The 27,130-nt window shown below is 44.1% G+C and overlaps 1 protein-coding gene across 2 annotated transcripts in view; it reads right to left on the bottom strand.

Annotated features, from left to right (window-relative positions):
* The window catches only part of LOC126282979 (short-chain dehydrogenase/reductase family 9C member 7-like), a 168,232-nt gene that overhangs the window by 45,387 nt on the left and 95,715 nt on the right, over positions 1 to 27,130 (bottom strand). For both annotated transcript variants that reach the window (XM_049982236.1, XM_049982235.1), the window contains exon 6: positions 19,928 to 20,039. In XM_049982236.1, coding sequence (XP_049838193.1) covers positions 19,928 to 20,039 — 112 coding nt within the window. The remainder of the gene's footprint in view (positions 1 to 19,927; positions 20,040 to 27,130) is intronic.

Raw genomic sequence — 27,130 nt, 5'->3', positions numbered from 1 at the left:
TCATATTTCTTTACGTACTACACGAATATATAATAAAAATGGGGGTTCCTATTTTAAAAAACGCAGTTGATATCCGCGTGACCCATGGTAGCGCCATCTAGGAGGGCAACCATAGGGCCATCTGGTTTCCCCCTTCAAGCTAGACGCATTTCGTTCTTTATAGTTTTTTCATTTGCTGTTTTTTTCGTGAGGTATTTGGCCCCGTCATGATCAATGCACCACCCTGTATAAATACGGCCAGACAGGCAGTGAGGGAGAAACTTCGCACAGAGCTATCAATCTGTGCGCGTCAGTCAAACGCCAGCATACGCTGAGCTCCGGATGGCGTCAGAGCTGGGCATTTTCTAATAATGATAATGTCGTGTGACGAGGGCCTCCCGTCGGGTAGACCACTCGCCTGGTGCCAGTCTTTCGATTTGACGCCACTTCGACGACTTGCGCGTCGATGGGGATGAAATGATGATGATTAGGACAACACAATATCCAGTCCCTGAGCAGAGAAAATCTGCGACTCAGCCGGGTATCGAACCCGGGCCCTTAGGATTGACAGTCTGTCGCGCTGACCACTCAGCTACCGAGGGCGGACTGGCATTTTCTGAAAACGTAGGAAGTGAACTCGCGAGAACTGTACACCGTCGTGGATCGCTTGGAACTTAGTTCTCCATTTCACCCAAAAGACAAGAGGAATATAAAAAGGTTTATGAGACAATAAATTGTGGAAAACAGCCACTAAAAATTTTGAAGGTCTGTGCAACACGTTGGCTTTCAATTGAACCGGCAATACGAAGAATTCTGGAGCAGTGGGACGAACTAAAGCTACATTTTTCTCTTGCCATAGTTCAAGAAAATTGTTTCACTGCCGATCTTTTGTACAAGATGTATTGTGACGACTCAAATCATAACATGTTTTACATTAAACATGCCTTAAAAGACGTACAAATAGCAATAAAAACTTTTGAAGGAGAAGACAATGACCTCACTACATTACTAGATACACTTGTATTTCTCATGCAGTCACTCAGACAAAGCATAGCTTTTCCAGCTGTTGATTTGTTGACAAGACCAGTTCCAAGCGAATGTATGTGCGCAAATCCCAACCTTGGCTTTATGTTTGAACAGAAATTGTCTGAGTCAAGTTGTCTGAAGAAAATAAAGTTTATTTGAAGAAGAGTTGCATTCAGTTTAGTCTGAAACTCATAAAAGAAATTAAACAAAGACTGCCAAGTAAAGTTACGATTCTGAAAAAAATTTCAATGCTGAATGTTGAAGAAACACTAAAAGTGAATACAAATAATGCTGTAGCGGATGTAGCCAATGAATTGGGTTTTAATGGCGATTTCATAGACGGTATGCTGCAAGAATGGCATAATACCAACTTCATTAGGTGGAATAACACTAGTAACACTGTTCGATTTTGGAGTGAGGTTTTGCAGTATAAAAATGCCGCAAGGGAGAATCCTTTTTCTTTAATTTCGCAGCTAGCAATGACTGTTCTATGCCTGCCGCATTCAAATGCAGAAGTGGAAAGAATATTCAGTTCTATGAACATTATAAAAACTAAACAACGTAACAGATTATCGTTAAAGATAATGCTTTGATCATATTGAGAGACCAGCTGAAGAAACAAAATAAAGATTGTGCATCTTTTGACATACCGTCAAACGTATTGGAGTTTATTGGAACGAACAAAAGTTACTCTTTTGCGACCAAACCAGTCGAACTGCAACATCAACTACAGATCTGTCAGAGCATGAAACAGAAGAGTTGCTGGATCTTCTGAGTGACGACGATGAGTAGCTCACATACCGGTATGTATATATTTTGTAACGTAATTTGCGTTCTTGCCTTCTTTTGTTACTAATATAGTTGTATATTTGACTACTGTGATTTAAACAATAATTTATGTGTTGCATCAATCATGATAACATATTTAATTAAATATTTGCGTATTTTATATGTATGTTGTTGAAAGCGATGAGCCATTTAATTAAGACAAAATAGCAATTACGTATGAGACAATTTTTATTAATATTTAATTCCCCCCACCGGCTTATTGTACCATTCACAGCACGAAATATTCAATACACCCCTAGTAAAATCAGTTTTAGTGACTTTCTAGCGACTTTTGATATTGAATCTAGCGACTCGGGTTTTTTGGATTTGGCAGCACTGGTTTGATGTGTACAGCGGGTAGTGTTTGGCAGTTGGAGGTGAGCCGTCAGCAGTAGTGTATGTGGAGAGAAAGATGCCAGAGTTTTGAGAGCGGACAATCTGGACGTGTGTTCGTCAGAAAAAGGAAATTTGTAAGACTTGATGTCATGAACTGATATATGTATTATGACTTTTGAAGACTATTAAGGTAAATAAATTGTTTGTACTCTATCAAAATCTTTCATTTGCTAACTATGCCTATCAGCAGTTAGTGCCTTCAGTAGTTAGAATCTTTTATTTAGCTGGCAGTATTGACGCTCGCTGTGTTGCAGTAGTTTGAGTAACGAAGATTTTTGTGAGGTAAGTGATTCATGAAAGGTATAGGTTATTGTTAGTCAGGGACATTCTTTTGTAGGGATTATTGAAAGTCAGATTGCGTTTGCGATAAAAAATATTGTGTTTCAGTTTAGTGATGATCAGAATAAATAAAGAGGGAACCCTCTAAGTACGTTCCGTTTTGCTCAGCTGTTTGAAAATAAAATAACGTAGAAGTTTACCAGCACAGTCATTCCTAATTTTCAAAGGGGAAGTTTCACGATCTACAAATCGGTTGTTTTCTTAAACGTATTAAAGGACTTGACAACTAACAAGATACTTCGTCACTTTGCTGTGTTTCCTTTTTTTTTTTTGTGGCCGTGCACAAGCTGTTTATGATGTCTCCAAGAGTGCTTCCATGGATTAAAAACAACAGCCAAACTGTTGCAAAATACAGGTTTATGAAACGTTAACCATGGTTTCGACAGTTTTAAAACTGCCTTCTTCAGAAGGTATTGTACTCATTAACAAATATTACGACATTGTGTGTGGAACAGAGGGGGTATCATTACAATAAGCAAAATTATAGGAAATGTTTACAAATATAGGAAAGCAAATCACATACACTCCTGGAAATGGAAAAAAGAACACATTGACACCGGTGTGTCAGACCCACCATACTTGCTCCGGACACTGCGAGAGGGCTGTACAAGCAATGATCACACGCACGGCACAGCGGACACACCAGGAACCGCGGTGTTGGCCGTCGAATGGCGCTAGCTGTGCAGCATTTGTGCACCACCGCCGTCAGTGTCAGCCAGTTTGCCGTGGCATACGGAGCTCCATCGCAGTCTTTAACACTGGTAGCACTCCGCGACAGCGTGGACGTGAACCGTATGTGCAGTTGACGGACTTTGAGCGAGGGCGTATAGTGGGGATGCGGGAGGCCGGGTGGACGTACCGCCGAATTGCTCAACACGTGGGGCGTGAGGTCTCCACAGTACATCGATGTTGTCGCCAGTGGTCGGCGGAAGGTGCACGTGCCCGTCGACCTGGGACCGGGCCGCAGCGACGCACGGATGCACGCCAAGACCGTAGGATCCTACGCAGTGCCGTAGGGGACCGCACCGCCACTTCCCAGCAAATTAGGGACACTGTTGCTCCTGGGGTATCAGCGAGGACCATTCGCAACCGTCTCCATGAAGCTGGGCTACGGTCCCGCACACCGTTAGGCCGTCTTCCGCTCACGCCCCAACATCGTGCAGCCCGCCTCCAGTGGTGTCGCGACAGGCGTGAATGGAGGGACGAATGGAGACGTGTCGTCTTCAGCGATGACAGTCGCTTCTGCCTTGGTGCCAATGATGGTCGTATGCGTGTTTGGCGCCGTGCAGGTGAGCGCCACAATCAGGACTGCATACGACCGAGGCACACAGGGCCAACACCCGGCATCATGGTGTGGGGAGCGATCTCTTACACTGGCCGTACACCTCTGGTGATCGTCGAGGGGACACTGAATAGTGCACGCTACATCCAAACCGTCTTCGAACCCATCGTTCTACCATTCCTAGACCGGCAAGGGAACTTGCTGTTCCAACAGGACAATGCACGTCCGCATGTATCCCGTGCCACCCAACGTGCTCTAGAAGGTGTAAGTCAACTAACCTGGCCAGCAAGATCTCCGGATCTGTCCCTCATTGAGCATGTTTGGGACTGGATGAAGCGTCGTCTCACGCGGTCTACACGTCCAGCACGAACGCTGGTCCAACTGAGGCGCCAGGTGGAAATGGCATGGCAAGCCGTTCCACAGGACTACATCCAGCATCTCTACGATCGTCTCCATGGGAGAATAGCAGCCTGCATTGCTGCGAAAGGTGGATATACACTGTACTAGTGCCGACATTGTGCATGCTCTGTTGCCTGTGTCTATGTGCCTGTGGTTCTGTCAGTGTGATCATGTGATGTATCTGACCTCAGGAATGTGTCAATAAAGTTTCCCCTTCCTGTGACAATGAATTCACGGTGTTCTTATTTCAATTTCCAGGAGTGTATTATCTGACAGATAGACCATCAGAGACAGAGCACCTCGTGTTGCTGCTGCTAATAAGGTGAGTAAACCGTTCTTTTGTTATATATTTTTACGAGCTTCCTACAGGAGCGACTGCAGTAATGGACAGGAACTGTGATGACTGTGTACAGATGCGAGCTGAGTTGGCGGTCCTTCGCTCACAGTTCTGGGCTGCGTTGGATTCCGTCATACAGCTTGAGGCTGCTGCCAAGGGGCGTCACTGTGGGGGGTCGGACGCAGGGAAGTGAGGGATGTCGAGCACGTCCCACGTGTCCCCTGATCGGTCTACTACTGTGGCCGCCCCAGGTACCGCCTTCACTGAGTCTGAACCTTCACCCGCCCCAGGTACCGCCTTCGCTGAGTCTGAACCTTCACCCATTGTCGAGTGGGAGATCATTCCAAAGTCTGACAGGCAGCGAAAAACTTTCCGAGGGGTCGATCGTAGGCCCTCCCCAGTTCGTTTGACCAACAGGTTTCGGGCTTTATCTGTGGCTGACGATGTCTCTAAGCAGTCGTCCACCCTGTTTCAGAGGAAGCTTCTCCGCCCGCAAGGTCTCGGCCTTCACAGAGGGCGGGACTGCTGGTGGTTGGGAGCTCCAACGTTAGGCGCGTAATGGGGCCCCTTAGGAACATGGCTTCCAAGGAAGAGAAGAAAGCCGTTGTGCAGCAGCCATATAATCCTTCAAGTCATCAATGACACTTCTTCCAGAAGGGGAGGAAAAGTCACCCACAAGAAACGCCCATAGTTCCGGACTGTTAGGCGACGTGGAAGGAAGACTGATTCCAAAATACGGGCGCCAATCATCCCGGCACACACATTCCAGCTGCATCGATGCTGATGATTCGGTATTACCATACCGTGGGGGTTCTGCATACTATTCTACAGATGACTGTTACGAAAGTTGAAAATACCATGTAAAGGTAGCCTCATCTGTGAAAAGCTGTGAAAAGGAAGGATGACACAGATCCCGGGATGGTGGTCGCCTGGTGAAGAAACCAGTGACAAGACTGTTCCCGATGTCGAAAGTCTGTCAGTAGTATCCCCTGCTCGCACTGTAAGCGATAAGGGTAGTAACAATTGTCATGGAGAATGTTCCACGCAGACGTCTGGCGTATCCTGCACTGACGGACCAGCTGCCTGGTACTGACACGGCGGTCGCCTCCCACAGTGTTAGTTACATTTTCTTTCAAGTCTGGCGTCAGAACGTTTCGGGTACGCCCTTCATAATTTCCTGCTTCCTGAAAAGACCCTGTCTCAGACAAACAGCGAAACATTGTCGCAAACATTGAATGCTGTGGTTATTGTTGATGGGGGTAGATCTGGCAGAACTTTGCTGCCCGCTGTCCGTTGCCATTTGCCTTTCCATAAGTTAACACCATGTCGGCAAGCTGTCGACAAGAATACGGAACCATTGTAGACAACGTTGTATCACGTCCACTGCGAGGTGAGTCAGCAAGAGATGTGAATCAGACAAAACATTATCAATTACTGTCGCAGGAGAGGGCTTTAGGCCATGACTTATGAGGAACAGTAGCACTCTCTAGGAGGAAACAATGAATACCATAACTATGGCTGTATATAACAGCTCGTATGAGGCCGCAGTCCCTGTAACAAAGTATGATTGAATAAATGGTCGCTAGCATGGAAACCATGCACTGCCAGATATAAGTTCGTGACACCTTTCTTTGTTCCGTATCCTTTCATCGATCAGTCAAATGGTTCAAATGGCTCTGAGCACCAAGGGACTTAACTGCTGAGGTCATCAGTCCCCTAGAACTTAGAACTACTTAAATCTAACTAACCTAAGGACATCACACACATCGATGCCCGAGGCAGGATTCGAACCTGCAACCATAGCGAAGGCGCGGTTGCAGACTGAAGCGCCTAGAACCGCTAGGTCACACCGGCCGGCATCGATCAATCCCTAGAGCTTATACACGGTGGAAAAAACCGGCCTGTGTATATGACATTTAAACATAAAATGTGACATCGGGTCCTACAGAGCGTGAGTATGCTACGTACAGAGCTGGTGACATGTGCCGTCTGGCTATAGAGTAGAGGCACCAGCCTTAGGCAGCCTCTGGCAGCTGGCGCCAATTTGGAAAAAGGGGAGAGGGGAGGGAGACAAAGAATGTGCTATTACAGTCATATCTCTCTATATACCAGGGCAGTTCAATAAAGAATGGTAATAATTTTTTATGGTCGTAATTTCTCGCTCTAAAAATTAATCTTATGAAATTCTCTTAGCTTAATGTGCAAAAAACACGCCATAGCAGTTTCATTGTTGGGACTCCTGATTCCCGCCTGTGAGAGGCAGCCAAGGCCAGACATGTTCAGTATGGCCTACCGCTGCAATGGAGGTAACACGCGAGGAACAATATGCGGCTTTGAAATTCTGATTTCGTCTCAACAAATCTTCAGTCGAGGCCTATACAATGTTGTAGGGGGCGTATGGAGAGTCTGTTATCCCCTACAGCCCAGCTCTAAGGTGGTTTGAAATGTTTAAAGAGGGTGACAATCAATTTCATAGGATGGTGGACCCGTTGCTCCAGTTACCGCTCTTACGGAAGAAAACATAAACACTGCTGCTGTCATTGTGAGAGAGGATCGACGAATTACCTTCAGGTTACTTTATGAAATACTACACATTTCACTGGGTGCCACCCACATGTTGGTGACAGAAAAATTACACATGACACGTGTTTGTGCGCGATCGGTTCCAACAATGTTGATTCCCGAACAAAACGACATTCACGTGCAGGTCTGGATGCAGTTGATGTTAGAGGAAGATCCGAAGTTTCTTTCAAATATAATCACTCTAGATGAAACTTGGCTACATCATTTTGATCTTAAGAGCGAACAGCAAAGCTCAGTGTGGAAATCTCCTTCATCCGCAACCCCCCCCCCCCCCAAAAAAAAAAAAAGCAAAAGTGGTGGCTTCGGCTGGGAAAGTTGTGATCCTGTCATTCTTTGATATTCATGGAATGGTTTATCAGGATGTTGTACCTGCACACGCATCAGTAACTGACAATACTAGGGATGTCTTGAAACCATTGCAAGTCCATATCAGGCGCAAAAGCTCACATTTCCGTGAAGCAGGCTGGATGCTGGACCACGGTAATGCGCGGCCGCTTATTGCCAATGTTATTGCTGAATATCTTGCAAAAATGAACGTGAAGTGCATCCCTCACCCTCCCTATAGTCCGGGTTTAGCCACATGTGACTTTGTTTCTACTCCCTAACACGAATAAAGGCAGTCGTGGGTGGCATTATCAATCATCAGAAGCAGAGGTGAAGGCCACGGAGACGATTTTGAAGGACCCCTCAAAAAATGGTGTCCAGCATGTATTTGAAGACTGGCAGAAACCCTGGGACAAGTGCATCGCATTCGAGAAGGACCATCGGAATTATGAGGATGAGTAACGGTATGTTGTAAAAAAATGTGATCATTCTTTATTGAACAGCCCTAATACAAAACGCAATGTCCTGGCTGATTGACTGGCTCAACATCGTCCAGCACAAACCGCTAATAACAGAAACTTGAAATTTGAAAGGGATTTGGATATTATATTGTAGGCACCGTTTAAGAAGTGATTGTCCGAAATTCCAAGCTTAAGGGGGTGGAATAGGGACGAAAGGTTTTTTTTTAATTCCGCTATTAAGGCAGTTTTGAAACTAGATCTACGAAAACTGGTATTTTGTTTCTCGATATCAGAAATAAAGAAATACGTGTTGCAGCATTTTTGAAAATTGAACCCTATGGGAGTGAAATACTGGGCGACAGCTTTTTTAGAAAATTTATGATTGTTAAAGAACTGCTAAAGTATTTTTAAAGCTACATCTACAAACATTGATATTTGACTTCACGGTTACACATAAAAAAGCATGTTTCAGTGCTCTTGGAAATTGAACCGCTAAGGGCGTGAAATAGGGGATGACAACGATTATGAATGTATTTTGTGACGAAAACATTTTTAAAGCTAAACCTATGAAAATTTAAATTTGGCATCTCAGTTAGAAATAAAAAAATAAGGGTTTCACTTTTTTTGGAAATTCAACCCCTATGGAGGTGAAACGGGGGGATGGGAGTTTCTATGGAAATATTTGACTGTGCAAGCATTTTTGAAACTAAACCTATGAAAATTTGTATTTGGCTACTCTGTTAGAAATAAAACATACACATGTCACTGTTTTAGGAAATACAACCCCTAAGGGGGTGAAATAGGGGATGAAGTGTTTTATGAAAATGTGTCATTGCGGAAGCATTTTTGAAGCCAAATCTTCTAAAACTGGTGTTTGGCTTCTCGGTTAGAGATGAAAAATAGTTGTTGCGCTGTTTTTTTTTTTTTTAAATTCAACCCCTAAGGGTCTGAAATAGGATCAGACTGATTTACTGACTCATTATTTCCCAGTCCAAACACCTAAGGAAATAAACCTGCAGTTTGGAGGGTGTGTGGATCTCATACTGTGGGCATCGTTTAAGAAATTTGACTGTTAAGGTAGTGAAACAGGGATAAAGGCTTTTTGAAAGAGTGTCACTACTAAGGGGGTTTTGAAGCTAGACCTACGACAACTGGCTTTACGTTTCTCAATCATAAAATAAGAGAATACATGTTGCATTATATTTGGAATTTCAAACACTAAAGGGGTAAAATAGTGTCTGAAAGTTTTTGTGAAAATAAATACACTCCTGGAAATGGAAAAAAGAACACATTGACACCGGTGTGTCAGACCCACCATACTTGCTCCGGACACTGCGAGAGGGCTGTACAAGCAATGATCACACGTAAGGCACAGCGGACACACCAGGAACCGCGGTGTTGGCCGTCGAATGGCGCTAGCTGCGCAGCATTTGTGCACCGCCGCCGTCAGTGTCAGCCAGTTTGCCGTGGCATACGGAGCTCCATCGCAGTCTTCAACACTGGTAGCATGCCACGACAGCGTGGATGTGAACCGTATGTGCAGTTGACGGACTTTGAGCGAGGGCGTATAGTGGGCATGTGGGAGGCCGGGTGGACGTACCGCCGAATTGCTCAACACGTGGGGCGTGAGGTCTCCACAGTACATCGATGTTGTCGCCAGTGGTCGGCGGAAGGTGCACGTGCCCGTCGACCTGGGACCGGACCGCAGCGACGCACGGATGCACGCCAAGACCGTAGGATCCTACGCAGTGCCGTAGGGGACCGCACCGCCACTTCCCAGCAAATTAGGGACACTGTTTCTCCTGGGGTATCGGCGAGGACCATTCGCAACCGTCTCCATGAAGCTGGGCTAAGGTCCCGCACACCGTTAGGCCGTCTTCCGCTCACGCCGCAACATCGTGCAGCCCGCCTCCAGTGATGTCGCGACAGGCGTGAATGGAGGGACGAATGGAGACGTGTCGTCTTCAGCGATGAGAGTCGCTTCTGCTTTGGTGCCAATGATGGTCGTATGCGTGTTTGGCGCCGTGCAGGTGAGCGCCACAATCAGGACTGCATACGACCGAGGCACACAGGGCCAACACCCAGCATCATGGTGTGGGGAGCGATCTCCTACACTGGCCGTACACCTCTGGTGATCGTCGAGGGGACACTGAATAGTGCACGCTACATCCAAACCGTCATCGAACCCATCGTTCTACCATTCCTAGACCGGCAAGGGAACTTGCTGTTCCAACAGGACAATGCACGTCCGCATGTATCCCGTGCCACCCAACGTGCTCTAGAAGGTGTAAGTCAACTACCCTGGCCAGCAAGATCTCCGGATCTGTCCCCCATTGAGCATGTTTGGGACTGGATGAAGCGTCGTCTCACGCGGTCTGCACGTCCAGCACGAACGCTGGTCCAACTGATACGCCAGGTGGAAATGGCATGGCAAGCCGTTCCACAGGACTACATCCAGCATCTCTACGATCGTCTCCATGGGAGAATAGCAGCCTGCATTGCTGCGAAAGGTGGATATACACCGTACTAGTGCCGACATTGTGCATGCTCTGATGCCTGTGTCTATGTGCCTGTGGTTCTGTCAGTGTGATCATGTGATGTATCTGACCCCAGGAATGTGTCAATAAAGTTTCCACTTCCGGGGACAATGAATTCATGGTGTTCTTATTTCAATTTCCAGGAGTGTAATTACTAGAGAACTACCAAAGGATTATTGAGGCTACATCTGTGATAACTGGTATTTGACTTGTCGGTTGTAAATAAAAAAAATACATATTCAGCGCTTCTGGAAGTTCAATCCCTAAGGGAGCGCAATAAGGGATGAGAATTTTTAAGAAAAATATTTCGTTACATTAAAAAAAGTTTTAAAGCTTAATTTATGAAAACTGGTATTTCACTTCTCTGTTAGGTATGAAGAAATAATTTTTAGGGGATGAAAATTGCTATGGAGATACAGTACCTCCACAAGAACGCAAAAGGCATGGTTGACAAGAACTTTGGACTCCGGCTACCAGAACCGCTTTTTGGTCAGAGGTACATTTGGGAAGACCATGCTTGTATGGCCTTGATTAGCATGAAAAGCTTAGAAGGTGTTACGGTTTGTGAACAACATAAAAATTCGTGCAGGTCGCAGAGTCTACGTGAGCGTAGCAGCGTGCGCTACGCTGTTGGCTTTTAAAGTGTCCGCAGGCTCAGGCGAACTTAGCAAACTCGAGAAGCACATGTGCGTGAATACGCAACTCTAACGAGCTAAACTGTCAAAGTAAAAACGCTCCAAGAGAAAATAATCAATGTACAGGGTGACAATTACAGAACTATATGAAAAAAAACTAGTTACAAACTACGGCATGCACACAGGTTATTCATAATGTAAACGTTACTACAGATATTCGGATGTGGGTTATGACGTGTTCGATATGCCTGCCATCGTTGCCGATGATGGGGAATAGCGAAATTCTGGATGACCCGCTGAAGTGTCGGAACATCAATGCTGCCAATGACCTGAATGGCTGTTTTCAGCTCAGCAATGGTTTTAGTCTTATTACTATACACCTTTAGTTAATACAGCCCCACAAAACGGAGCCGCATACCTTCAGATACGAATAATATGGCGGCCAATCGAGGCAGAGGCCAATTGAGGAACAAGCCAGTGGCCTCTGGGTAACCCAGAGCCAGAATGCGGTCCCCAAAGTGCTCTTCCAGGACATCAAACACCATCCTGCTTTGATGGGGTCGAGCTCCGTCTTGCATGAACCACATATTATCGAAATCAGGGCGACATTGGATAACAAGGATGAAATCCCAAAACGTTCACGTACTGTTCAGTAGTCACCGTACCATCAAGGAATATCGCACCGATTATTCCGTGACTGGGCATTGCATACCACATAGTCATCGTTGAGGGTGAAGAGACATCTTGAACTCGAAAAGCGGATTCTCGATCGTCCAAATGCGCAAGTTTTGCTTATTGAACCCATCCAAATCAAAGGGGGCTTTGTCGCTACACCAAACTATACCCGTGCATACTACTTCCGATGATACCCCGCGGTCAACCGTGCAGTTTGAACGTCATAACGCAAACTGTTCAGAAGTTTTTATTTCATATACACTCCTGGAAATTGAAATAAGAACACCGTGAATTCATTGTCCCAGGAAGGGGAAACTTTATTGACACATTCCTGGGGTCAGATACATCACATGATCACACTGACAGAACCACAGGCACATAGACACAGGCAACAGAGCATGCACAATGTCGCCACTAGTACAGTGTATATCCACATTTCGCAGCAATGCAGGCTGCTATTCTCCGATGGAGACGATCGTAGAGATGCTGGATGTAGTCCTGTGGAACGGCTTGCCATGCCATTTCCACCAGGCGCCTCAGTTGGACCAGCGTTCGTGCTGGACGTGCAGACCGCGTGAGACGACGCTTCATCCAGTCCCAAACACGCTCAATTGGGGACAGATCCGGAGATCTTGCTGGCCAGGGTAGTTGACTTACACCTTCTAGAGCACGTTGGGTGGCACGGGGTACATGCGGACGTGCATTGTCCTGTTGGAACAGCAAGTTCCCTTGCCGGTCTAGGAATGGTAGAACGATGGGTTCGATGACGGTTTGGATGTACCGTGCACTATTCAGTGTCCCCTCGACGATCACCAGAGGTGTACGGCCAGTGTAGGAGATCGCTCTCCACACCATGATGCCGGGTGTTGGCCTCGTGTGCCTCGGTCGTATGCAGTCCTGATTGTGGGGCTCACCTGCACGGCGCCAAACACGCATACGACCAACATTGGCACCAAGGCAGAAGCGACTCTCATCGCTTAAGACGACACGTCTCCATTCGTCCCTCCATTCACGCCTGTCGCGACACCACTGGAGGCGGGCTGCACGATGTTGGGGCGTGAGCGGAAGACGGCCTAACGGTGTGCGGGACCGTAGTCCAGCTTCATGGAGACGGTTGTGAATGGTCCTCGCCGATACCCCAAGAGGAACAGTGTCCCTAATTTGCTGGGAAGTGGCGGTGCGGTCCCCTACGGCACTGCGTAGGATCCTACGGTCCTGGCGTGCATCCGTGCGTCGCTGCGGCCCGGTCCCAGGTCGACGGGCACGTGCACCTTCCGCCGACCACTGGCGACAGCATCGATGTACTGTGGAGACCTCACGCCCCACGTGTTGAGCAATTCGGCGGTACGTCCACCCGGCCTCCCGCATGCCCACTATACGCCCTCGCTCAAAGTCCGTCAACTGCACATACGGTTCACGTCCACGCTGTCGCGGCATGCTACCAGTGTTAAAGACTGCGATGGAGTTCCGTATGCCACGGCAAACTGGCTGACACTCACGGCGGCGGTGCACAAATACTGCGCAGCTAGTGCCATTCGACGGCCAACACCGCGGTTCCTGGTGTGTCCGCTGTGCCGTGCGTGTGGTCATTGCTTGTACAGCCCTCTCGCAGTGTCCGGAGCAAGTATGGTGGGTCTGACACACCGGTGTCAATGTGTTCTTTTTTCCATTTCCAGGAGTGCAGTTCAATAATTGTCACCCTCTATGAGAGACCCAATATTTGATGTGTTAATTTGACCCCTGACACGAAGGAATACTGTGAAAGGACACACTGTGACGGAGAAACTGCAATACCAATAAATAAATAAATAAATTGCAATTGGGAGAAGAGGCGGGGAGGGAACGAGGACAGATCATCACTTGTCAAGAATCATGCTGAAGGAAGTGGCCGCACTGATAAAGCATGCTATATGAACAAATATACTAGGAGGGGGGGGGGGGGAGGTGTTACAAAATATCCAATAAAACAGTGAGTAAACGAAGCCTCACAAAGTATATATAAGAAATTACGATGTTATAGGAAGAATAAAACACACTAAAAATAAAATTAGGGGGAATGGATCTGAGATGGTGCATTATTAAAATGTTGAGCATCAACTTAATTGTGGATGAGGAAGTCTACATAATGTTCCTACAGAACATACAATTTTGAGAAAATAATTACTGTGTGGAGGCCAGCATCCAGCTGTTAACTTGGCTTCTCGGCCAGAAGTAGAGGCTTAAAGCCTTCCAGGAAATGTCTGCTTACAATTTGAAGCTGATCATTTAAAATTTAGCCACTGTTGTTCTTTAAGAGCCTGAAAATTTGGAATTCTTGGCATACATCTAATCTACGCCCTATTACTTCGTTGTCTAAGATTATGGTACTCTCTAAATCCTTCGGAGTATGACCTGCAATAAACGAATGTTCTGCAGAGGTGGAGTTGTGTACATTACTATCGCTCTTTCCCAATAGATGTTCTCTATATCTCACCTTTATTGCTCTATCTGTTTGTCCAATATAGTAGCTGGGGCAATTCCTACAGATCATTTTGTAATGTCTGAACTTGCGAACGGATATTAGCATTTTTACGTACAAAATGTTTCTGTAGGTTGTTATTAGTAGAAATAATTACCTCGCATTTATATTTATATGTAATCCTATTGGACGCATTACCTAAAAACGGTAAGGAAATGGATTTACTAATGTCCTCTTTATTGTAAGCGCATCTGTTTACCTTGTAGAGCTGAACATTGTTTGGCAGTTTTGTTACTGATGATACGATCTACTACATCTTGCTTCCATCCATTGTTAGAAACAATGTATTTTATTACATTAATTTCATTTTGTAGGTTACAAAGAGAAAGGGGCGTTGTTATGTCACCGTTGGTAGCTGAATGAAAGGAAGTGCTAATTTGTGTGCTCGTGGGTTAGAAGAATCATCTCGGATAATATTATCCGAATAAGATGGCTTACGGAAACATTAAAGCTGACTCTGTCATCTGCAATAGATATTTATCGACCGACGAAATTAAGCTACGTGTTTTCATTGTGGATTTCTTTCATAAAGCATATTTTCTCGTGAATACTATGGAATTTGCTGAACAACTGTACTGATTCTTGGTCATTGCTGTCAAAGGAAGTAATTATATCATCTACATAACGAGCATTAAAAGTATTTTTCTTTGTAATTCAGAGTTAGAATTGAAGAAAGCAATTTCCAGAGAATTAATGAAGATTTTAGCAAGACGGATACCCACCGCTAGGTCGTATGATTATACGTAAAATTTATCACTGAACGTGAAATAATTATACAGGGTGTACATAAAGTCCGGGAAAACTTTCAATTATTTATTGCACAAGAACTATACATTGTACAGATATCATGCATATTGCATTTTGAAGAGAAAGTGGCAGTCGCTTCCCGTATTCTCTCCCAGAGCTCTGCTACATCACGTGGTAGAGGCTGTACATAAATCAGGTCTTCAATGTGTCCCCCACAGAAAAAAATTACGCGAAGTGAGACCTGGTGATGGGGGAGGCCGTTTGATGAAACAGCCGTCCTCTTCTGTAGCACAGCTGATCCATCGATGCGGCAGCCCCATTCTGCTGAAAGATGAACGGAGAATCTGCATCTGAGGCATCAGCCTTTTGCTGCAACATGTCCAAGTAGGAAAATCCAGTGGCAGTGCCCTCGACGAAGAAGAACGACCCGTACAGTTTTCGACGATCCGCACCTCAACTCGCCATGTTTGCGACTAGCGCCGACTATAGGCAAATTACCAAACTACATTGTGGCGGTATACATAAAAAAAAACGACTTTCAGGGTTTCCCTTCAAAATGACACGTATGATACCTGTACAATGTTTGGTTCTTGTGCAGTAAATAATTGAAAGTGTTCCCGGACTTTATGTACACCCTGTATTTAAGTACCACCTGTAACAAATTAACAAGCTCGGAGATTTGTACCTCAGTTACCACTTTTTACTGTATAAATTCTTCTCGATAATGCCGAGAGTCCGATCTATAGACAAATTAGTATAAAGACTTACTATGTCAAATGAGACCAACCTAGTGAGCGTTGTACATTTTTTTGCTTTTATTTTGTTGATCTAGTCAGCACTATTTGTAACTGAAAAGTTGCGTTCGAAAACGAACGAGTCTTTGATCTTGTAATGAAGCCGCCTAGCTGCACTATGGCGTGATCTCCCTACGTTGTTGACTAAAGGACGGATCGGTGGTTCTGTTTACGCAACTTACACTGACTTCTAAGAATTGGACGCTTCGGGTTCATATTGACGAGCCATTTGTTTTGAAATTTTACGAACAAACTATCAGTGCTAGCTAAACATTGCCATACTTGTTTTTGCAGGTTAATGATAGGCTCTATGGTGACCTCAACGATGTCGTTTTCCTTAAAAGATTTTGCAGTTTTATCTGTATATTCTTTTGCGTAGGCGATAACACATGAAATATTAGTTTTGTGAGTACATTGTTTTACTATCTACTTTGTTTGGTAGGTTATGTTGACTACTAGTACTTTTACTAGTGTAGTTTTATTCTGTATGCAGTTATGACCTGAAGATATACCTCTAGGATATGAAACCGGCCGTCGTACAATGAAAACACAGCAAACAGCTATTGCAGATTTGGATTTTTCACTCATTTTTAATACACACTGTTTTACCATGTTCGATTTTAAATTGTTTGATTGTCCTTCTCATTATGTACAAGTTTTGTAGCTGTGGATGCCCGACTTCCTAATGTTATTTGTCGAATAACAATAGGGTTACTTTTGTCAGATTTAGTTATTAGAGCACCATTTTGGTTCAAATGGCTCTGAGCACTATGGAACTTAACTTCTGTGGTCATCGGTCCCCTAGAGCTTAGTACTACTTAAACCTAACTAACCTAAGGACATCACACTCATCCATGCTCGAGGCAGGATTCGAACCTGCGACCGTAGCGACCTCGCGGTTCCAGACTCAAGCGCCTAGAACCGCTCGGCCACTTCGGCCGGCAGAGCATCATTTTCTTTCGATCTGCGATTCATACTATATCAGTTTCCGCTCTTTTGTAGAAAAGTTAACATTTAACGCAATTTCTTTTTCAATAATATTATTACACTCGTGTGCAAACTTCGCCTGTTTGACCTTATCAAATTAGAAGGTGTTTACACTGATTTTTAAATCGATTACATAACTGTTAATAACAGACGAATGATTGAGCTTGGGGGCAACATCGTACTTGAAACCTTTACGTAAAACTACATTTTCCTCTTGAGTGAAAATAATTTTGGTCTTCTGCAATACTCTCTCAAAAAATGATGCTTTGTATTAGTATCTGTAGAAATTGTACTGCTGCTGTTAACCCTCGTACTGCTTTTAAATTTTGACAATTTCTTTTTATGTCTAGCAGTAATTTCGGGTTACCATTATAAAGCCATTCATTTAGACCATTCCAGATGTCATAGATTTCATAACTGAATAGTTCTTTAAATGCTGTGTTTAGAAAAATGTGCGAATAGTATGCTTCTACATTCAAACTGTCTCTTTTTTCTCATGGATTTCTACGGTCGTATCAGATATGATATTCTGGACCAAGTTCTTCTTAATGGATGGCACTTTATTGCACTGTTTTGTACTGATGCAAGATTTCACATATGAGAGACATTCAAAAAGAAACCATCCGGAGGCATAATTACAGAAACCACTACCTGTATGCTACAAGCCCTGTTGTTGTTAAAACACATGTCCCACTGTGACACAAAGCGGTGAATGACTGTCTCATAAAATTTCCGCACGTACAGCTGGATGTCGTCATCCGAGGTGAATCGTTTGCCCCTGAGAGCCTTTTTAAGGGGACCAAAAATCTCGTAATCACAGGGAGAAAGGTCTGGATTGTATAGAGGGTGGCCGAGAACATCCTACGAATTTCTGCAGGAGCGCCGCAACTGTGTTGGCTGTATGACGCTTTGCATTGTTGTGGAGCAGAATGATACGGGTTAGATAGCCTGGTTGTTTTGATTTGATTACTTGGCAAAGGGTGGTCAAGGTTTGCGAGTAACGCTGGGCATTCATTGTTGTCCCTTGCTACAGGAAGTGAATCAGAAGGGGGCCATCTTGGTCAAAGAAGTACGTTAGCATAACCTTTCCTGCACTCGTGTGGACCCTGGATGCTTCCACTGAAGACTTTATCGTTTTGATTCTGGTTCGAAGTGATGACACCATGACTCATCTCCAGCCACCACTCTTGCCAGGAACGCATGTCCTTCCCGAGTATAGCGCTGCAGATAAGCAAGACAGTGGGCCGTTCCACATGCATCGGTAATGCAGTGTGGTGCTCTAGACTGTGCATCATCGGCTAGCAACACCTATCCTTTCCTGAAGCGTTTGTGCCACGCCTTGACGCTTGCAAGGTACATGCAGTGTTCGCCGTACACTTGTGACATTCGTCGATGAGCTTCCGTTACTCCTACTCCTTCCGCTGTCAGAAAAGGAACAACACCTCTTTTCTCTTCTTTTGACGTCTCCATGTCACTGTTTGCAATGCGACTGGCAGCGTTGGACGATTGATGCATGCTGCCTCTCCGGTTTCTGAAACTTTCGCAACTGCGCGTGCTTTTCTCTGGTAGGCCCATTGTATTGTTATTTAGCGTCAACAATGCCTACGTGCTAACAATCATGAGCGTGTTTTGCCGCGTGCAACCGTTGTCGTGCATAGACTGCAGAAGAGTTCAAAGTATTACGTAGGTTCGTAGTGCAAAAGAAGCATTTCGGTTTCTTCGCGAAAGGCATGCAGAACTGTTTGTAAAAATTGTAAACTGGTTAGTAATTTCTGCTACTGGAACAGATACAATGTGGCTCCTATGAACAGTGATAAGTGAAAAATTAATGCACGAATGCAGTGCAGCAATGGTTACTTCAACATGAATGAAAAAAAATGAACTTGACTGTCAGTACAAGAGTGGGTGAGCCTAGGCCTTGTTAGAAAATGTGTGACGTACCAAAAGAATAATCGAATTAATATTGATCTGTACTATTATTATTTCAAAATGACATTCTTTCCATTTTTAACTGAGAGGCTTTAATATCTGCAATTATACGAGACATGTGTTTGTATCAGGCAGACGGTCAGGTTTATTTTGTAACGAAGCGTGGTCTCTCTGTAAAGCGCCCATACTGGTGCCCTATTGTCGTAAAACAGGACATTAGCCTGTTTTCTGGAAATCAGCTTAAATGACTAATAATGCCATTTCGAGCTCATAACGTGGTTTTTTCTTCAAGAATTTCAACATTTAAGAAAACCGGAAATGAATTTCAAATAATATGAAAACACACTAAAACGTTCCATATGAGCCACGTGATGTCTGTGACGTCACTGCCTAGCGCGCTGCTCTTATTGCCGTAAAGCTCATGCACTGTGGTATATTTTGTCTTGGAATTTACGTTTCGGAGAATGGGTTACACATGGTGTGTGTTACCACAGTGTAGAAATATATCTATAAAAAGGCATGAAAATCATTTTTGAATGTTCCAAAGACTGGTTTTTTCCACCTTGTACTACTGTTTCCTCGAGAAAAATTTGGAACCGCCTCAATCGTATCGGAAGTGCGTATGCAAGTTGCCGAGTATTTTTTTTATAAATGGGGTCCGCACACAGATCTGAATGCGATTCTGGCCCTATAGAGCAAAACGTAGAGCATATTATTCGTGACTGACCAATAATTTCAAGGAGATTGAAACGACTTGATACAGGGCTCTCCAAAGGCTTTGGTATGGTTAAGTTCTTTCTCCACAGAACTCTGATGGAAGTGTGATTTTGATATCAGCTCTGAGTGTTCACTTGCTGTAATTTTATACTAGCTTCTTAATATTTTTGGAAGTATGTTTCATATCTTATTTTTTCGTTTTACATGTATCATATTTTTGCGCAGTTTTGTCATACGTTGGATAAATAAATAATAATAATTGCCTGCTGACTATTTAGTCTATTAATGATGTCACATATCAAAAGAGAGTATTTAGTTTAATAATAGAAGTAGGCTAAGTGTGCAGTACTTCTGCACTAAATAAGCTACAAGTTTCTAAATAAATATTCGTCTAAGGAACAGAAATTGGGAGTCAAATTTTGCGTGTGACTCACCGTGCACTTATCTTCGTAATCAAGTCCGTAAGCCTCCCTCACACTTAGTGGACACGTCTGAAAATTCTTCGAAACTGTTGCCTTGAAATGGTCGGGATTGTTCAGATCAGACCTGAAAAAAGTACATTATATTGAAGGAGATCATCACCGTAGTTCACTGCCAAGGGATTATTTATGAATTCTTGAATATGTCGTAAAAGCATTCGTTAAAACAACAGAATTAGAAAACAATAATACATCAGATGAAAACAAAAAATCCACTGAGTATCATGGAGGGCAAAGCAGTTGAAAACCTAGCATTAGACATTTGAAGGTATTTTACACACGGGGGTTGTATCCTTTACACAATCTAATGACATCAAATGTATGAACTAAGCATCATACAGTGATATAACTTAACAGGTAGCCTAAATTCAGTGGTATGTGTCGATAATGTCTCCAAAATGTGTTGCGGATGATGTTATCATAAGGAAATAATAAATGAAAAGACATGGGTGATGCTGATGTTTTACTGCTTGAATAGGGAAATGTAGCAAGCAATAACCTTTTTCTCTTCCATTACTTTGTGGGGGCTGTCAGAGGGAAATAGTACGAAAAAGGTTTGAAATTATGTGTTAAGTTATATGGAAGTCACTAAGTGCTCTCAAATGCTGAATGAATATACTTCCGGTAATTTACGTGCCTTGAATATCCGCCACGTTAATCGAGAGCGATAATGGGCTGCTTCCTGGACTCTGGTAGGTGCGACAGCCCCGGATTGAACCCCCGTTCCCCTCCCCCGGCGGATTACTGACTAGGGCCAGTGCACCAGCCACCCTGAATGTGGTTTTTAGGCGCTTTTTCACATCCCCATAGGTGAACACCGGGCTGGTCCCCACATTCCGCCTCAGTTACACAACTCGCAGACATCTGAACACATTCGCACTATTCCATAGATTACACTAGATGCAGACAACTGGGGTACACTAATTTATCCCAGGGGATATGGGGTGGCGGCAGGAAGGGCATCCGGCCACCGCTTAACTTTAACCTTTCCAAATCCGTACCTAACCATGTTGACCCTGCGAACCGCGGGATGAAGGCACTAACAAAAGCAAAAGCAATTTATGTACCTTGAATCATGCTGCCACAAGAAATATACACTGTTTCTAACTTTAATACTTGACGTAGTGCGTTAAACCGTTAAGGTAAGATCACATATTTTAATGAATCGATTATGATAATATTTTAAATTTTTCGATTTGGTCTATAATTAGATGAAATAGCGTACTGGAAATCAAATTTTTGTTGCCCCTGGAAGACACTAATTAAGCTGCCTACAACTGGTTTGGGTGACAGCGTGACCATTTATTAATACCGTTTAATGTTGTCTGTATTCTGTAGCTGCCACGCTTCCAAACCTGTTATATAGAGATAAGCAGCATCCCAAGCTACGGCCATCAGACTAGCTTCTGTGTGTGGTGTTGCAACTCAGTAACAAAAATTCTAAACAAATTTACTGTCATTATGTAAATCCACCTGAAAAATATTAGGAATCAATCCTGGTAATTTAAATGTTGTAACGTATTACTCAAAAATATATTTAACTTATCCTTCGGGGTGGAGGGGGGGGGGGGGCGGCACGCCTCAGAGGCATCAGGTACGAACCACAGCTGGCCATCTCTTGATTTATAGGTTCTTTGTGTTTCTTTCTTACCGTGAAACCACTTAGTGTCACATTACGTATCTGAAAGCGGATCTCCAATATTAGATGGCCAAATCACTAGACACCTATAAAGGTTCTTCACGGATTCGCGGGCGTCCCGTCGGATAATGTTGTGGAAACAGCACAATATTTAAACGAGTGCTTACTGAGATGTTTATGCAATGGCTCGTCAATATATACGCTGAGTCGCTAGAAAAGCCAGGTGCCTACTGCTGGAGCTGTAACGTCATTGTAGACGAATCACAGAGCACGGTGATGTACATAGCCCCCTCCCGGAGAAACGGGCCCGGGCTTCGCATTCACGGGGAAAAAGAATGGCCCTGCGCGCGCATGCGCAGAGTGTTGGACGCCAGTTTAAGTGTGCGGACCCCGTCTCTCCGCCTGTGTTGACTTGGATTCATTCGACTGTGGCCGACGACGCCTGAGTGCCGCCAATTCTGATTCCCATGTCTTACTACGCTGAAATCCCGTGTCTCTACTGATCATGTCGTTAGTTATACTTATTTCGACTCTTTCTTTAATGATGGATTCCCACTACGTTGAAGCGGACGAAAGGATCTTTGTGATTATTGAGTTTCTCCCGGGGTATTTGATAATCAAAATATCCACGGGTGTACTGCCGGTCTATAGTGTCCAACGGGCACAATGTTTCGGCGATGATGATGGCGACATGTTTGATCGCCGAAATATTGTGCCAGTTGGACACTACAGACCGGCAGTACACCCGTGGATATTTTGAAAGGATCTTTGTCTCTCTGTAGTTCATGCTGTGTACCGCGCACGGCCACAACAGACTTTTCTGGCTGACTCAATCTGGAGTGACGTCTCTATTTAGCGTATCTATCCTTAACAGGGCGACTCTTCGGCCAATGTACGATTTCCCACACTGGCACAAGATTTTATATAATCCTCGCCTCCTTAGACCTAGGTTGTCTTTAACAAAACCCAAGATAGTTTGCACTCGCGCTGGTGGACGGAAGACACATTTTATTTGATGTTTCTTGAACAGTCTGATAATCTTAAAGGACACGCCACCAACAAAGGCTAGTAAAACCTTTCTCATGGAGTCCTCCGTTCCTTCTGCCTGTCCTTGAGCTTTAGTGGGTGCAGGTTGACACCTATTACGGATTTATTTATCAGAGTACCCATTTTGTACAAAACAGAGCGAAGATGGCTAAGCTCTGCTGATAAGCTACCTGCATCTGAGGTAACTGCATTGAGTTGGGTGATGATAGTTCGCAGCTCAATGATATACTGTAGGTCAGTGTAAATTTGTTTGCGAAGCACACTGTGATCCAACGAACCGTCTTCTTCTCTCCGGGCCAGCACCTAGGAACGGGAGGTCTGCATTTTTTCCAGTTTCATGGTGGAACAAATGCTCGGATGCAGAGAGTTACGGTGTTTCAGAAATGCACGAAACGCTGCTGCTCCATGCGGCCAGACTACAAAGGTGTCGTCCACATATCGCCAGTAACGCATTTCAACTTGCACACACTAAAGCTCAAGAACAGCCAGAAGAAACGGAGAACTCCACGAGGATGGTTTTTCTACCCTATGTTGTTGGTGTGTCCATGAAGACTGGCAGGCTGTTCAAGAAACATCAACTAAAATGTGTCGTCCGCCCTCCAGCGCAAGTGCAAACTATGCCGCGCTCTGTTGAAGACAACCTTGCTCTAAGGAGACGGGGGATGTATAAAATCCCGCGCCAGTGTGGGAAATCATACACTGGCCAGACGTGTCGCACTATGAAGGATAGGTTGACAGGATTTCAGCTCAGCAAGGCATGGGAACCAGTATTGGCGGTACTGAGGGATCGTCGGACGCAAACGAACGAATCTGAGTCAACACAGAGGCAGAATGGGGTCCGCACACTGAAACTGGACGCCAACACTCTGTGTAAGCGCTCGCAGGGCTGCGCTTTTCCCTCGTCGTTGATGATGATGATGTTTGGTTTGTGGGGCATTTAACTGCGCAGCGTCAGCGACTGTACAAAGTCCCATTTTTTTCACAGTCCAATTTTGCCACTGTCACGAATGATGATGATGATGATGATGATGATGATGATGATGATGATGATGAAATGATGAAGACAACACAAACACCCAGTCCTCGGACAGAGAAAATCCCCAATCCGGCCGGGAATCGAACCCGGAACCCCGTGATCCAGAGGCAGCAACGCCAGCCACTATAGTTCAATTCTTTTATCTTGGCGGTTTGCGCATGCCCGCTCAGACGCGGGAGATTGCTGTGTTGCCAGTTGTACGCGCCAAGAGAAACAGCGCCATAGTAGAGTTCGCAAATTTACGTTTAGGGGGGGGGGGGGGGACGCGCAGTTCATGAAGTAAAGCCACCACGGCCGCATTATCGATTTCGCTGCTACAGAGACGTGCTCCCCGCATTCCGCGCTGTGCGCGATTTTGTCATCACTGCATTGCACTGCACTGCACTGCACTGTGCAGACACATTATGTTTCGACTGCTTTGACACACTTTATCATTCGATTTAACAAAAACTATTTGGCCCAAACATTTGATTTTTACACGTCTTCTTGACTGATACCTTCCCCCCATAAATTACTTAATTTTGTTTCGATGTTCAACGCAGTTATTGTGCAGCAGTAGGTGTAGTAAACCATTGCACGAAATTTTGAAGAGTTTGCAGAGGTAAACGTCCATAGCGTATACTTTCCATATGGTCGATTTTAGTTGCCACTAGAAATTTCAAAAAATTACATTCAAACGAATAAAATTCACGAAGTAAGACACTTCGACATTGTTTTTAAATAAAGAAAATATTAAGCGCCGAACGAGGATTGAACTCAGAACCTTTCTGTTAGCAGCCATTCACTTTAACCATTACACTACTACTATTATTTTTTTAAAAATTTAATCTCATTCTGTTCGCCTTTGTTCATTGAATCTGCTCGAGGAGGACGTCGTAAGACATCCATTTATGTTCGTTGTTGATCGATTGACTAAGGTTTTTTATTACAGAGGGCATGCAACCCTCTGACCGAACACACTGACCTACCGTGCCGGCTATACTAAGAAAGCTCAGCATTCAATATATCTCTCTGAGGACTTTAAAATATCCCGCAAAATATCGACAAACATTGTTGGCATGACTATGAATTACTCACGTTTCGTCGAAGTACAATAGGGAGTAAACAATTACCGCTGTTCTTTATTGCGAAAAAGAGGTTAGTGAGAATGATACAAAGACCATTCCTTGCTATCGCCTTAATTACGAGGTTATTGCTTGTTTGGTTTAATTAATTAATAGAATATGAAGCAATTGGTATAAACAATACTTTTTTCAAACTTTCTATAAAAGAAAGTCTGCTATCAAGACATTGCTTTTGTTCAATTACTTTATTTTTGACTGAACGTTTCTAAAACTGAAGACACTCGTCCGTGCTCTGCACTGCAGTCGAGCTCTGGCAACGTCGTTCCCTGTTCATTGGCTGACTGTGTTTTGTGACGTCAGATGCGCAGAACGGACCTAAACTCGGCCGCCATCGTAAATGACGCGCACTTTAGACCACGAGCTGAGGGCTTCCTGCATCGTGAATGCGAAGAACGCGGCCCGGTTCTCTGGAAGGGGCCACTGGATGGCACCATGCTCTATGATTCGTCTACCTTGACGTTATAGCTCCACCCATAGGAGCCTGCGCTTTTCTAGCGAGTCACGGTATAAATTGGCGAACCATTGGAGCAGCACGTCAGCCCCACCAGAAGATGACGAGCAGGTCTCTTTGAAGTATTGAGCAGCCTCCACAACGTTATCTGAGGTGACACCTGTGAACCAGTCGGGAAAGTCTCTTTGATCAGTACGAAGTACGAATTTCGTCAGGAAAGAGTAAATATTGCTCCTGAACATGAATAATCTTATACACAGTCGCAGTGGTCTGGGCATGAATGTGCTTTCTATCGAAGGAGTGTTCAGTGGTTAATCGAAGATAATTTCCATTTAATATTGCCAACATGATCTACTGTAAGTTAAATGCTTGGATGAAAAAAAAATCGTGCTTTAACCGACTGCGAGCTGATATAGAGTTTGGTTGAAGGATAATATGGTGGCGCATCTCGCAATATTGTCTTGCGGGCGTAAATAAAAGTCTTCTTTGGGGAAAGCATGATATCTGAATTTATTTACACTGTATGAGAAATTTGCTACTAGTAAGACACGAACAGTTTAGTTCGCTGTTATTGTGGTATACCGTTACCCGCGTAATAAACTTCGCTGCTTGGTAGATTACATTAGACAAGGATGTCGAACAGAAATTAAAACTGAAGTTAATTTTTATTTATAGAATAATATTGTGTCTAATGTCTTTGAACATGCGTGAAATTGTACAGGGCTACTATAAATGATTCATTCGTTTTCACAGTTCTATATTTTCCGAAGTGTTGCAAGCATAAATATGACTGACGTATGATCAGAACCATAAACTCATCGAGTTTGCAGTGCGTTCATCAGCTGGTATCACTGCACTGACAAAATGGCGACAAAGCAAGAAGGAAGTTTTGTGTGCTGGAACATGCCAGACTTTTATCGGATACAACAGTGCGTGAGCAGTATGATCTCGTAAACGAGATGACAGGAACGCATATTACTGATAAAAGACACTTAGGAAGTTAGATGAATGGCAGTCTGACTGGGACACTAGGAGCACTGAAAGGCGTGTTTACTGCATATTCCCAAGCGTCAGGAACAGGCTCAAAAGCGCGACATTGCCCCTACTCGAGGTACAGTGCAACTATTGACAGGTCACGTTCCCTATCCCGGACATCTGCATCGACTGGGGTGTAGTAACACACCAGTCTGTAAATGTGGAGAGGAAGGTTCCGCAGATCATGTCATTCTCAAATGCCTCTTTTTTTTTTCAGGAAGAAAGAGACTGCAAACAATTAGACTGCGACCTGAAAACAGTTGCAAGTGACCAAAACTTATGGATTAAAGTCAATATGATAGCACATCGGATATCTGAAAGACAAACGCTTAACTTTCAGTCTATAAGATCAAGTGGACGGTCTAAATATCAATATAATGTCAACAGGTCACAACAAGCTTTTCCTCAATTACATACAATGATAAGCACATATAAATTCAATTGAGAGAAAGAGAAATGAAATAAAAAGAAAAGGAAGGATGCTACGGGCGGCCCATATGGGCATACTTGGACTCGAGGATTGCCGAAGCACACACATATCAATGTGGGTGATGTAGAATAATAGGTTTCGAAGTAGATGTAGATGTAGTTAGTCGGCAAACCTCGAGTTCTTCCAAGGTTGCCAGTAACATATCTATTAATGCTATTAATGTAGGATGGAAGTTATTTACTTGAAACTTGACTTCATTCCCTGTATTTTACGTAATTTTTTACATTGCTTCTTATTTTTCAAATGTTCTGTTTTATTTCTACATTAATATTACTAGTTGTTGTTAACGTGATTTACTACTACATACTTAATATAAAACATTGTGTGACACCAGGA

This window comes from Schistocerca gregaria, chromosome 1 (genome assembly GCF_023897955.1).
Source record: "Schistocerca gregaria isolate iqSchGreg1 chromosome 1, iqSchGreg1.2, whole genome shotgun sequence".
Lineage (NCBI taxonomy): Eukaryota > Metazoa > Arthropoda > Insecta > Orthoptera > Acrididae > Schistocerca > Schistocerca gregaria.
The sequence above is the reverse complement of the archived record's forward strand: the minus strand, read 5'-3'. Positions and strand labels throughout refer to the sequence as shown.